This window comes from Salvelinus fontinalis, chromosome 15, assembly GCF_029448725.1.
Source record: "Salvelinus fontinalis isolate EN_2023a chromosome 15, ASM2944872v1, whole genome shotgun sequence".
In the NCBI taxonomy this organism is placed as follows: domain Eukaryota; kingdom Metazoa; phylum Chordata; class Actinopteri; order Salmoniformes; family Salmonidae; genus Salvelinus; species Salvelinus fontinalis.
In genome coordinates, this window is record NC_074679.1 from 21,256,136 (window position 1) to 21,269,907 (window position 13,772).

General features: G+C 46.3%; 1 protein-coding gene across 3 annotated transcripts in view; it reads right to left on the reverse strand.

The window, feature by feature from the left end:
• The window catches only part of LOC129811528 (rho guanine nucleotide exchange factor TIAM2-like), a 110,317-nt gene that overhangs the window by 64,432 nt on the left and 32,113 nt on the right, over positions 1–13,772 (reverse strand). For all 3 annotated transcript variants that reach the window (XM_055862912.1, XM_055862910.1, XM_055862911.1), the window contains exons 2-5: positions 11,951–12,064; positions 7,025–8,182; positions 1,041–1,518; positions 172–344 (exon numbers count right to left, since the gene is read on the reverse strand). In XM_055862912.1, coding sequence (XP_055718887.1) covers positions 172–344; positions 1,041–1,518; positions 7,025–8,176 — 1,803 coding nt within the window. In that variant the 5' untranslated portion in view covers positions 8,177–8,182; positions 11,951–12,064. The remainder of the gene's footprint in view (positions 1–171; positions 345–1,040; positions 1,519–7,024; positions 8,183–11,950; positions 12,065–13,772) is intronic.

Sequence of the window (13,772 nt, forward strand, 5' to 3'; positions counted from 1 at the left end):
AGTTGTAGTGTGACATTTATGAACACATGAAGATTTGCTGTAGCTATACAAACATATGGAATGTTTTTTCTGAAAAAACTGTATCTACAGCATATCCATCCACTTGGGGATAAATACTGTGGACATCTACATTCTGTAGTTTGATAGTGAGTTTGAAGAGGTAGACCTCACCTGGAAGAGGTAGACATCTCCGTAGGTGTTGCTGAGACAGAAGACGTTCTCCTTCTTGGGGTGCTCAGGAATGGCCTGGACGATACAGTCCTCTGCAAACAGCGCGTAGCGTGGAGACAGCTCCTGTTCTGGAGAACCCTTACCATAGGTCTCATAGAACAACAAGGTACAACCTGGAGGAAGAGGTTGGTCATTAGAGGGAGGAAGAACACAGCTCAGAGGAATGTCCTCATAACCTGTCATTTATTTTTCTCTGCCGTTCTTCAGTCACTTACAGTAAAGTGGAAGGCTGAAGGACACACACTCTCACGCTCCTGGCCTGAGGTTTATCTATTTAGCCAGTAAATGCAGCAGTAAAATTCCCTGTAAGCTTTTAGGATAGCAAAGGATCAGTGTACGATAAATGTAATGCACAGGCTAAGTAAAGAAGATGGACTCTGCAAAGGACACACTGTAGTCTTCCAGAAAAACCATGTGAAGAGCTGCTGCTGCCCTCTCTTAAGTGATATGTCTGGTTTTACTTCAACATTAAATGTGATTTAAAGTTAGAAACGGACATTCCCCTCTGTCGCACAGCGTAAATTCCATTTCAGTTTATGTATTCAGCAAACAATGTAGTGGTTATATCTACTGAACCTGAGGATGTAATGCCTCCAACGCTAAAGTTCAAGTTACACTTTGACCTTTAGTTGCCCTATAAACCTCCTCACACCTTTAACTCACCTTTCAATGTGACCAAACCTATTAAGCATCAAGCTCAACTCCATTTCAGTGAGGTATTGAAGGTCCAATTCAATGTGTATATTGACTGGACTTTAGATTGCAATGTCACAAATCGTCTTTCTCTCTAGCCACCCACGCCTACTCACCTTTCAGGGTGACCCAGTACTGTTTCCACTTCCTGCGTGTGACCAGCTCCAGCTTCCTTTCCTTGTGCAGGGTGAGGAGGGGTTTGAAGGAGAGCCAGCCGGCCCTGCGTACCACCCCCTGCTCCTTTTCAAAGAGCATGTCCAGCTGCTCCAGAGAGCCCCCTGCAGACTCACTGCTGCTCCCCCCCCCTTCTGTCCCCGTAGACGGGTCTCTCCTCTCACCGCCTCCCCCTGCTCCTCCACTACTGCCCTGCCCCATCCCTGTCTCCAGCTCCTGCATGAAGTTCTCATAGATGTTCTGGTGGAGGGCGTCACTGCTGTGGTGGAGGGCCCCTGCAGACTGGGCCCGGGAGGCCCCAACATTGCCAGGTCCGCCAGGGTACCACAGGCTGGATAACTGGGAGGGAGAGCTGGTGTCAGCTGTCAGGCCGTCCACTCCACTGTCAAAGGCCTCGCTGCCGTCCTTATACCTAGGCTCCTGGAAGGGCACAGAGATGAGAATAAGGTGAGGAGAGGGATGAAGTGAGAGTGTGAGGAGAGCGTAGGGAGAGAGGATGGGGTGATGGGAGTGTGAGAGGAGATGGTAGAGAGAGAGGGTGGGGGGAGACTGTGGAGTGAGAGTAGGGATGGGGGGTGAGAGTAGGGAGAGAGGGTGGGGTGATGGGAGTGTGAGAGGAGATGGTAGAGAGAGAGGGTGGGGGGAGACTGGAGTGAGAGTAGGGATGGGGGGGTGAGAGTAGGGAGAGAGGGTGGGGTGATGGGAGTGTGAGAGGAGATGGTAGAGAGAGAGGGTGGGGGGAGACTGTGGAGTGAGAGTAGGGATGGGGGGGGTGAGAGTAGGGAGAGAGGGTGGGGTGATGGGAGTGTGAGAGGAGATGGTAGAGAGAGAGGGTGGGGGGAGACTGTGGAGTGAGAGTAGGGATGGGGGGGGTGAGAGTAGGGAGAGAGGGTGGGGTGATGGGAGTGTGAGAGGAGATGGTAGAGAGAGAGGGTGGGGGAGACTGGAGTGAGAGTAGGGATGGGGGGGTGAGACTGTGGTGAAGTAGGGAGAGAGGGTGGGGGGGAGAGTAGGGAGAGAGGGTAGGCGGAGACTTTGGGGTGAGGGTAGGATGAAGTGCGACTGAAGTTCTTGAGTCTGCGAGGACACCCTGGCTTCCTGATCTCAGTAGAAACACTACTTCATGTGATTGCGCTCTTTCAGGGGTAATGACATCCCACCTGCACTCCACTAGATTGCAACATCGATTCTCCCCTGGCAACTGGGTTGGGTGAACTTCAAACACAGTGTTCCAATGCCCTTCCAAAGCAACCCTTCCTCAGTCTCTCGCCGAGTCTACCCCCTACTCTCACTGTCTGCCAACCTCTCCTTTCCGTCAACCTCTCCCTTCTAGCCCTGTCCGTCAACCTCTCCCTTCTAGCCCTGTCCGTCAACCTCTCCCTTCTAGCCCTGTCCGTCAACCTCTCCCTTCCTTCCCTTTATGTCAGTCTTCCAAATCCTCCCCCAGTACCTCCCCTACTCTCAGTCTACCCTTTTTCCCCCTTAGTATCCCATAGTCTCTGCTTTCCTTCCCAATCCCCCTCTCCCCCAGTCTCCCGCCGTCTCCCCCAGCTGTTTCTCATTAGAACCTGGGCTGGGCCTGAGTGGCTGGCTTGGAGGGCGCAGCGCAGCGAGAGCTCTGAAGCCCAGGTGGAGGGCAACGAGAGCTGAAATTAGTCCTTGTTTGGGTCGACTCGTTGAAAAGAGGCTCAGTGGCCAGACTTTGTGATACATGGTGAAATATGGTTCATTGAGCCAATTGGAAGCTGGCGGTGATTAGGTGGCCATGGTGGAACTAGACCCAGCGGAGAACTCCAAACAGGGGCAGTACCAGGCCAGTGTGGACCCCTGAATCAGCTATGTGCTGGGCACCACAGAGTCACCAGAGTGCAGAGAGACCCAATGAATGTGTCAGCATGAAGCTATAACAACTCTGAATGTCTCCAACTAAACTATACAGAGCTCAGCTGGAAACATCACGCTCCAACATTTGCCCATGAAGAAGTTTGAGTCAGAACACTAAAAGAGACCGTTTATCTAAACAAATATCACTCTGCTCATTAGTATTCTGTTCGGAAGCCTGGGGTTGCCCAATGCCTACAGATACAAACATTTGATGTGTGGTAGAGTTTAACAGAGAATAGGGATGTGATTGCTACTCTGATTGACCAGAGCTTGTTGGGGTGTTTCTCATAGACCTTTGAAGCTTTGCTGGGAACCTGAACAACTTCAATCACAGTCCCTCAAAAGCCCCTGTCCTTCTCATTGAAAAGGTCAATAAGTTCAATACTGCATGGTCTCTCCCCAAACCCAACACAGTGCAAGAGATTACCAGGGTTTAAGGTAGTGTTGTGTCTTTGGCATCATTAAAGTGTTGTGTCTTTGGCATCATTAAACTGAAGACTTACTTGTAGTTTATCAAATCAATTCTCTGTACTTATTACGTGATTAACTAATCAGGTAGATGTAATTAACTAGGATGTCGGGGCACCAAGAAAAATATTCAATTTACAAAGTAATAATTTTCCTAATATAACTTTCAGATATTTTAATATCTGATCAATTAGTCTTCTCATTAATGAATTATTCTTTACCTCACGTTAGTCTCATTCCAAACGTCGTAAATTGTTGGTTATCTGCACGAACCCAGTCTTCACTATGAGTCATCCATACATCAATTGTCTTAAATCATTTATTTATTAACTAAATAATCACAGAAATGCACAAACAAACAGTAGGTATAATTACAAGGAAATGATAGCGTATGTGCCCTAGTGGGCTAAACCGGCATCGCGGCTTGGTGGACAAAAGGGAAGTGGGGGTCGACTGAGATAAAAGACACTACAAAGTTGATAATTATAACAATTGAAATGCTAATACTTTGCACATGAACGCTCACTCATTCGGGAATAATTGCAATCAATATATATATATTTACGCTCAGTGTGTCGTCTTGATCTCTGTTGGAAAGTTTGTTTTTGTTGGAGAGTTTGTCCGCGCTCTCTCTATCTCTGCCGTGGTTAGAATAGATAGTTCAGAGTAACATTCAGCAATGTTGTTATAGAGTATATGTTGTTTCGGTGGTTGTCGGTCTTCGCATTCAATGATACCGAATTCCTAGCTGCAAACTAGTAATTAGTATCAAAGATTTGTTCTTATTCTGTCAGTTAGATAGAGAGTTTAACCACGTGGTATGGTTAAGTATTCAGCAAGAGAAATGCATGGTCTCTACTCAAACCTTAGCCCTCTGTGATGAGGTACTGGTCATGATAAATTCCCAAGGTGGGGGTTATATTCGGGAGAGCAGAAAGGGGCTGTCCCACAATGCCAGATCAATGTCTGTGCTCATGGGGCGGGCCTCTGATTTAGTTAAACTCCAAAGGGAATTGGAGTTTCCTTCATTAAACAGTCTAAAATCACATTACATCATTTCACAAATAGTTTCATCTTTACTCATTCATCCCATACAACAATTAGATGCAAGTCCCACAACCGAGACTCTTGTATAAGCAGGGTTATGGTAATATGGCTGTATTGTCTCTCATGAGTTTCACAAAACTGTACCAAATGGACCAGTTCATAGCTGGCTACTTCACCGACCTTTTATACATTCTCCAGAACATGAATATTGTTCAGTTCTCAAGTTCTGTGAGGTGTAAGAAGTTCCATTGTTCTCTATATGAAAACTCACTCTCTCTCTATACTGTCTGGCCATGAGGAAGAATCTCATCCAGGAATTTATGACCTGCCTAACAGCATCCTGGGTGTAGGAGAGAGAGAGAGGGGGGGGAGGGGGGCAGAGAGCGGGGGATGGTGCTCGCTGTAGCCAAAGAGGGCAACGTCATGACAATAGGAACTAATTTAGAGTGCACGCTCTGGTCCCAAGACAAGTTAACCCTCTTGTGCCAACGCCGGTTACACCCAGATATTTTACTTAGACACTAATGCCCTATGAACGAGTACCTATCCATACAGTACACACTAGTGGATTGGGTCTCTGGAGAGGAGGACAGAGTGTTGAGTAGAAACCCAGAGCAGCGCCACCAAATCATAATCACCATGACGACCACATCATTAAGAGTGGGGTGGGGTTTCGAAATCTTCAGCTGGGAATTAGTTTCAGTAACAGAGATTTCATAGGCTTACAGTAATTATCTTGGAATGGTTTGAAAAGCATTTAAGTTTACAAGAGAATTAGGGCATAATGTATGATTTAACGCCTCAAAGTCACGGAGGGCCACGTTTCAAGCCGTTTTTAAGCTAATTTGGGAATATCTAACACACATTTTTTAGGAATTAACTACTTAGTCATATTTTCTGCAACAAAAGCTATGTGATTACATTTATGGGGCTTAAATGCTCTAAATAAACTCTTACAGACCCATAACACACATTTACACAAACACACTCTATCCAATGATTTGGCATACAAGTCATGGTTATTCTAATACTGTACAAAAAACAGTCTGGTGTCATTTTACAGGTCCGGTTCTCAGCTGTCTGACCCATACTGCAACACTGACCTGCTGTACATCATACAGACCTGCTGTCAACTGGTAGATAACATCTATTTTCAACCACTCACACAATATCTCAATGAAATGCATACGAGCTTGTACACTAAAGAAAAAAAAAATCATTGTCTCAATCTCCACTGTGTAACAACAATCATCTCGACCCAAACTGGAGGATATCGTCTGATCATAGCAATGCACTCAACAGCAAATGATATACAATGGAGCTATGCTTCCAACACAGTGCATTCTACATATTCCTTTCATTAGCATGATGTTGCTAAAAACACTAAACTGACATGACCTCTTGTACCCACCCAGACGTAGTCATGACCTCTTGTACCCACCCAGACGTAGTCATGACCTCTTGTACCCACCCAGACGTAGTCATGACCTCTTGTACCCACCCAGACGTAGTCATGACCTCTTGTACCCACCCAGACGTAGTCATGACCTCTTGTACCCACCCAGACGTAGTCATGACCTCTTGTACCCACCCAGACGTAGTCATGACCTCTTGTACCCACCCAGACGTAGTCATGACCTCTTGTACCCACCCAGACGTAGTCATGACCTCTTGTACCCACCCAGACGTAGTCATGACCTCTTGTACCCACCCAGACGTAGTCATGACCTCTTGTACCCACCCAGACGTAGTCATGACCTCTTGTACCCACCCAGACGTAGTCATGGAATCTGCAGACCCCTTGGCTTTTCATCCTTCCTCTCCTTCCCCCTGTTTCATGCCTTATTCTCCGGTAGACGACTGCATCTCTAGTCCCTACACAATGCACCATCCGCTTCCCAAATTTCATTCCGCGGTACCCTGTGGTTCCCTGTACTCAGACAGCTGGTATTGTGGTACTCGGGATCGGGGACAACGTTGTGTACCTGGTGAGACGACACTGACCAGTAACAGTCCCCAGCCAAGTAACTGTCAGAGAGTTGCTTTCTCTGCTGCCCCCCCTCCCTCACTAACATGGTTGGAACACTAGTCTGTGCCAAGCACTGGGAGACTCCAGAGTCATCATATTCTCCTGTGGAGCCAAGGAACTGCAGACAATCACATCTCAAAACAGGGAATTTCCTAAGGAGATTAGACACACCTGATGCAGCTAAAGCAGTACCTCCATTACAGATTGACCACTAGATATATGATATGGCTACAGACCTAACTGCAAACACGCTGTAGGCCTACTGGTTGTATATAACAAGCCATGAAGATAGGGTGTATACAGATCTATGAAGGACAACATCAGTTTAGAACCTAAGCGGAAGCGTTACCTTGCAACTGGCTCGGTTTGCTCATTGTTTAGTACTTTGTGACACTTTGTGACAAATGTTTCTGTTAACAAATAAAACACATTTCATAGATTGAGCACTGGGACCCTGATCTAGAAACACAGACAACCCCGGATGACAGCCGCACTCACCTGTGTCTTCCTCTTCTTCCTGCTGAGACTTCCAGTCCAGTCGCTGAGGCGTCTCATGCGGCTCCTGACGGAGCCAGAGCCCTTCAGGGTGGAGACCTCTCCATTAGGCTGGGCCTTACGGCAGGGCAGGGTGTAGGTTGAGTACTGCGGGGCCTCTGAACATTGCTCCTCAGCAGGCACGTCCAGGGCCGAAACAAAGGAGGCTCGGTGCTGGATGTGATGGTAGTGAAGAGGGGATTCCCTGTACTGTGCCGACAGGTCCTTAGCTGTGGGGAAGGTGGCAGCCATACTGGGGTCCCTGTAGAGATCTGAGATGGACACAGGGGGAGACTGCTGGCCAAAGGCATCCAACTGGTCAGCCCTACGGTTTCCCATAGACCTACTGGAGGAACAAGACTGGTCCTGGTCGCAGAGCTCCGCGCTGGGCCCACAGGGCGAGTCGTACCAAGAGCCCTCTGAGCTCAGCGAGCTGCCCTTGCTAGTCCTGGCGGTTGAGGTTGAGGCTGGCTGCGGAGCACCATGGTGGGCCTCAGGCCTGCTGCTGCCAGGCAGACTAGAGGTGGACTCCAGAGCGGGGGAGAACTTGAGCAGCTGCACTGGCCCAGATGCCTCATCTACCAGCAGACCACTGTTAGTGTTGGTGAACTCCACCCTCAGACTACCATCCTTCTTGATGACCACCCTGGGACTGCTCTGCTCCTCAAGCCCCTCCCCCTCTCCTCGCATCCTCTCTGGGGTCCTGTGACCGTTTATAGCATAGTCGTTCAGATCCCCTGATGCTCTACTGTACAGGCTTCCCCTGCCCTCATAGGGGCAGCATCTATTCTCAGCTGGGAGGTGTGAGCAGCCTCTTGGTGGGGAGCCATGCCAGATATGGGAGTTTGGACTGCCCTTCACCCCTTTGGTGACGTAATCATAGTGTCTGGAGATGTACGGCTCTCCTCTCCTCTGCAGGGGGGAGAGGCATCCTCGACCAACAGCCCTGGCCTTGTACCCCGAGCCCCCCGGGCCACCTTTCCACCACGTATGGGGGGATAGAACCTCTTCTTTGTTTGAGCGGAACTTTAGTGAGTAGGGCTTTTGTTTCCCTGGGAAGATTAAGCTGGTGCCCTTGGACCCCTGAATGCTGTACTGGCTCTCAGAGTTTCCCATTGCGATCTGGAAGACAAAAGAGACTCAGGATGAAAAAGTCTAATAATTACAAAGACATCCTTTTCTTCTAATTTTACTCCTTTTCCAGGAAAGGTACCAAGGCAGCGGTATCACTAGTGTGACCAACAAGCTTTAACTTGTTTGGGCTGCAGGGGCAGTATTGAGTAGCCGGATAAAAGGTGCCCATTTCAAACGGCCTCGTACTCAATTCTTGCTCGTACAATATGCATATTATTATTACTATTGGATAGAAAACACTCTCTAGTTTCTAAAACCGTTTGAATTATATCTGTGAGTAAAACAGAACTCATTTTGCAGCAAACTTCCTGACAGGAAGTGGAAAATCTGAAATCGATGCTCTGTTCTAGGGCCTGCCTATAAATGTCCTTGATATACACTGCTCAAAAAAATAAAAGGGAACACTTAAAAAACACAATGTAACTCCAAGTCAATCACACTTCTGTGAAATCAAACTGTCCACTTAGGAAGCAACACTGATTGACAATAAATTTCACATGCTGTTGTGCAAATGGAATAGACAAAAGGTGGAAATTATAGGCAATTAGCAAGACACCCCCCAAAACAGGAGTGATTCTGCAGGTGGTGACCACAGACCACTTCTCAGTTCCTATGCTTCCTAGCTGATGTTTTGGTCACTTTTGAATGCTGGCGGTGCTCTCACTCTAGTGGTAGCATGAGACGGAGTCTACAACCAACACAAGTGGCTCAGGTAGTGCAGTTCATCCAGGATGGCACATCAATGCGAACTGTGGCAAAAAGGTTTGCTGTGTCTGTCAGCGTAGTGTCCAGAGCATGCAGGCGCTACCAGGAGACAGGCCAGTACATCAGGAGACGTGGAGGAGGCCGTAGGAGGGCAACAACCCAGCAGCAGGACCGCTACCTCCGCCTTAGTGCAAGGAGGTGCACTGCCAGCGCCCTGCAAAATGACCTCCAGCAGGCCACAAATGTGCATGTGTCTGCTCAAACGGTCAGAAACAGACTCCATGAGGGTGGTATGAGGGCCCGACGTCCACAGGTGGGGGTTGTGCTTACAGCCCAACACCGTGCAGGACGTTTGGCATTTGCCAGAGAACACCAAGATTGGCAAATTCGCCACTGGCGCCCTGTGCTCTTCACAGATGAAAGCAGGTTCACACTGAGCACATGTGACAGACGTGACAGAGTCTGGAGACGCCGTGGAGAACGTTCTGCTGCCTGCAACATCCTCCAGCATGACCGGTTTGGCGATGGGTCAGTCATGGTGTGGGGTGGCATTTCTTTGTGGGGCCGCACAGCCCTCCATGTGCTCGCCAGAGGTAGCCTGACTGCCATTAGGTACCGAGATGAGATCCTCAGACCCCTTGTGAGACCATATGCTGACACATGCACATTTGTGGCCTGCTGGAGGTCATTTTGCAGGGCTCTGGCAGTGCACCTCCTTGCACTAAGGCGGAGGTACCGGTCCTGCTGCTGGGTTGTTGCCCTCCTACGGCCTCCTCCACGTCTCCTGATGTACTGGCCTGTCTCCTGGTAGCGCCTGCATGCTCTGGACACCACGCTGACAGACACAGCAAACCTTTTTGCCACAGTTCGCATTGATGTGCCATCCTGGATGAACTGCACTACCTGAGCCACTTGTGTGGGTTGTAGACTCCGTCTCATGCTACCACTAGAGTGAGAGCACCGCCAGCATTCAAAAGTGACCAAAACATCAGCCAGGAAGCATAGGAACTGAGAAGTGGTCTGTGGTCACCACCTGCAGAATCACTCCTGTTTTGGGGGGTGTCTTGCTAATTGCCTATAATTTCCAACTTTTGTCTCTTCCATTTGCACAACAGCATGTGAAATTTATTGTCAATCAGTGTTGCTTCCTAAGTGGACAGTTTGATTTCACAGAAGTGTGATTGACTTGGAGTTACATTGTGTTGTTTAAGTGTTCCCTTTATTTTTTTGAGCAGTGTATATATCAGTATACATGCACTTCATATGTCTTCCACTAGATGTCGACAGGCAGTGAGAGAAGAAATGGAGTGTATAACTTGATCTGGGGTCGAACAAAAGCTCTTTGTATGACGTGTCACCAGTTTCCTGTTTTCTGGAGAGCGCGTGAAGGGACCTGGTTTTGCCTTCTGTACAGCTGTCGTTATAGACGACTAATATCTCCGGCTTTGATTATATCATCGTAAAGTATGTTTTTACAATATAGTTTTATTAGATTATTGAAATTTTTTCGGGACGTTAGGCGTGTTGCGTTGTGTGCCTTTGTTCAGGAAGGAGAGCTTCGCGCCACTTTGCTAGCTTTCCGTGCTAATTGACTGGAGAAGAGGACATTCTAAATCCAAACAACGATTGTTCCCGACAAAGGACCCCTTGTACAACATTCTGATGAAAGATCGTCAAAAGTAGGACCCATTTGAAATAGTCGTTTGCGCCCAGATTTTGTGTACTCTCTCGCTATACCTAAGCTGGATGTCGTAATGAAGTTATTTTTAGAATTCTAACACGGCGATTGCATTAAGAACTAGTGTATCTATCATTTCCTATACAACATGTATTTTTTAGTAACGTTTATGTATAGTTATTTGGTCAAAATAGTTGAGTGCCATAAAAATATCCGCACATTCTGGGAAAAAGATGCTACGTTAGCACAATGTATAACCACTGATTTCAGCTCTAAATATGCACATTTTCGAACAAAACATAAGTGTATGTATAACCTGATGTTATAGGACTGTCATCTGATGAAGCTTATCAAGGTTAGTCAAAAATTATATATCTTTTGCTGGTTTATTCGCTATCGCTAACGTGCCTATTGCTATCGCTAACGTGCCTTGATGAATGAACGCGGTAGTGTGGTAGGCTATTGTAGTAAGCTAATATAATGCTATATTGTGTTTTCGCTGTAAAACACTTTAAAAAATCGGAAATATTGGCTGGATTCACAAGATGTTTGTCTTTAATTTGCTATACACTATCGATTTTTCAGAAATGTTTTATGATGAGTATTTAGGTATTTGACGTTGGTGTCTGTAATTACTCTGGCTGCTTCGGTCCGATTTGTGACGGTAGCTGTGATGGTAGCTGCAATGTAAAACTGACTTATACCTCAAATATGCACATTTTTCAAACAAAACATAGATTTATTGTATAACATGTTATAAGACTGTCATCTGATGAAGTTGTTTCTTGGTTAGTTTGGTTGGTTCTTGGTTAGTGAGGTTGGCTTTGTGCATGCTACCTGTGCTGTGAAAAATGTCTGTCCTTTTTGGTATTTGGTGGTGAGCTAACATAAATATGTGGTGTTTTCGCTGTAAAACATTTTAAAAATCACACATGTTGGCTAGATTCACAAGATGTTTATCTTTCATATGCTGTATTGGACTTGTTAATGTGTGAAAGTTAAATATTAAAAAATATATATATTTTGAATTTCGCGCCCTGCACTTGAAGTGGCTGTTGTCATATTGTGCCCGACTTCGGGCTTGCAGCCCAAAGAAGTTAAGCCTTCATGGCTGTTATGTGTGATGGATGTAGTATGTAGTGGCTTGGTTTTACATTGGTTTGTCAACTGTAATATGTTACTGAAGGCAACTATGGCACACTTACTGTGATTTCATTGCATAATCGGTATAGTTGGCAATACTACATTAGCGTTAGCCTAACATTTTCCACTCCCTGCACCACTTAAACATGCTAAGACACTTACCTACAATCACTACCACTTATAAAAGCAATGTTAATAATCGCTGATAGGAGACAGAATCTGAGACTCACCTGTGTGTTCTAAAGTCTCAGTCTCGTCTCAGAGTTCCTTCAGTGGGCATGGTGGTCCTGGATTCCTCTGCTCTCAGGCAACCCTCTCTCCTCCTGCTGCACAGCCAGGACCATCTGAGGAACATACAAAGGAGAGCAGTTGGGTTAGGTAGTGATTGGGTTATCACTATGGAAACACAGCTCTGTTAACTGCCTGTGGCAACCCCCAATGTTTGATAACAGGTGTTGCAATTAGGGCTGAGTCATAATCTGGTGTTCAGTAGAGCTTTGGTATTTTAGTGGTTAAGAAGAGGACACCCAGCCAATGATCAGAGGACTACTTTCCATTAAGGTTTCTGAGGAACAGATTCTTTGCAAAATCCAGAATGTATGTTTCCAAGAGGAACACCACCACATGGCTACTGTACCTCATCCGAAGAGAGGACATTCTTGGTATACTAAAATTGAATTACAACTACAAGCTTTCCCTGTCAAAGGCATATACAGTACAGAAATACAGTGCTTCCATGTGTTAGGCTCAAACCTGCACCAGGTTTCCATCACAGTGATCCTGAAGGAGTCAGCCCAGGTCTGTCTCTGCTGTGCCACTCTGTCTCCATGACTACTGTAGAAACCACTCCTCTCCTCTGACTCAAAATCCCTTTTATATTCCTCTCCAACCTAAACATTACTCACATTTTTCCTACTCTGCAGAACTCAATGACGTCTTCTTTGATCGGTTGGGAAAGTTTTTGAAAGCCTGCTACATTTTGCCCCGCTGTTTATTTTTAAACACTGGAATTCCAGCCTTTTCTTTGCTTCCCACTGGCAAATTTGTCCAGGGGCGGATTCCAAACAACAGAAACTGCTGGAGAGCGTTCTTACTGTAGCTGTGGGCTCAGCGGAAGAAAGAGCACGACCCTTGCAGTATAACCCTTCCACATGCATGTAAGCTCACGCTCCAGGAAAGCATTCACATGAAACCCATCCTCTACTGGTGCAGCAGCAGCACACTTATAGCATGTGAGAGGCCAGGACATAGTGTAAATACCCTGGGGATTGACTGATCTGTGGCATTACTGCTGTTTACCTCTCCTTCTTACTACGGTTTACTTCTCCTTCTTACTGCACCTTGACTTTCAAGACCTTCAAGAGGCGCAAGATAAGAGTCTGCTGAATGACTAGATGTTCTGTACTGTAGCATATAGGCTGAGGGTAATAAGAAATCACAGCTCCGGCTTGAGAGTAAAGGAGAACTGCACAAACTTGTTTTGTTTGGTACCTGTGACCTTCCCAATGTAGTCAGAGAGACAAACAGCACCATGTTAAAGGAAATTAAGCCTTGGTTGTGAGAATTTATTCTATCAAGCTTCTACAAAATGGATCAGGCACAAGGCAAACAGTTCAGCCAAGTTTGTTTTTAGTCCTGACCTATTACAAACTGCTGCTAGCCTTCACCAGCCATAGCTGTTCCCACATGTTGTAGAACCACTACACAGATCATGAACTTGACATAGGTCCTACAGTGATAAGATTAAAGCATCTATAACCTATAGATAAAGATGTAGGATCTTCATTTGATCATTATTTTGTTGATGAGAATTTGCAAACTTGTAGTGTATTGAAGGATTAAAAAAGGCTTCTAAAGTTTTTAATTTCAACAAGCACATTTCAGACTTGATTTGCCCTAACGTAAAATGTATCAATCCCCACAAAAAAATATTCATGACATATAATCCACAAATCCTGACAGAAAGTGTTTAGAGTTGCCAAGTCAAAGACCTCTAGCTCTGACAGATACAGTTAGAAGAGCTGCCAAGTCAAAGACCTCTAGCTCTGACAG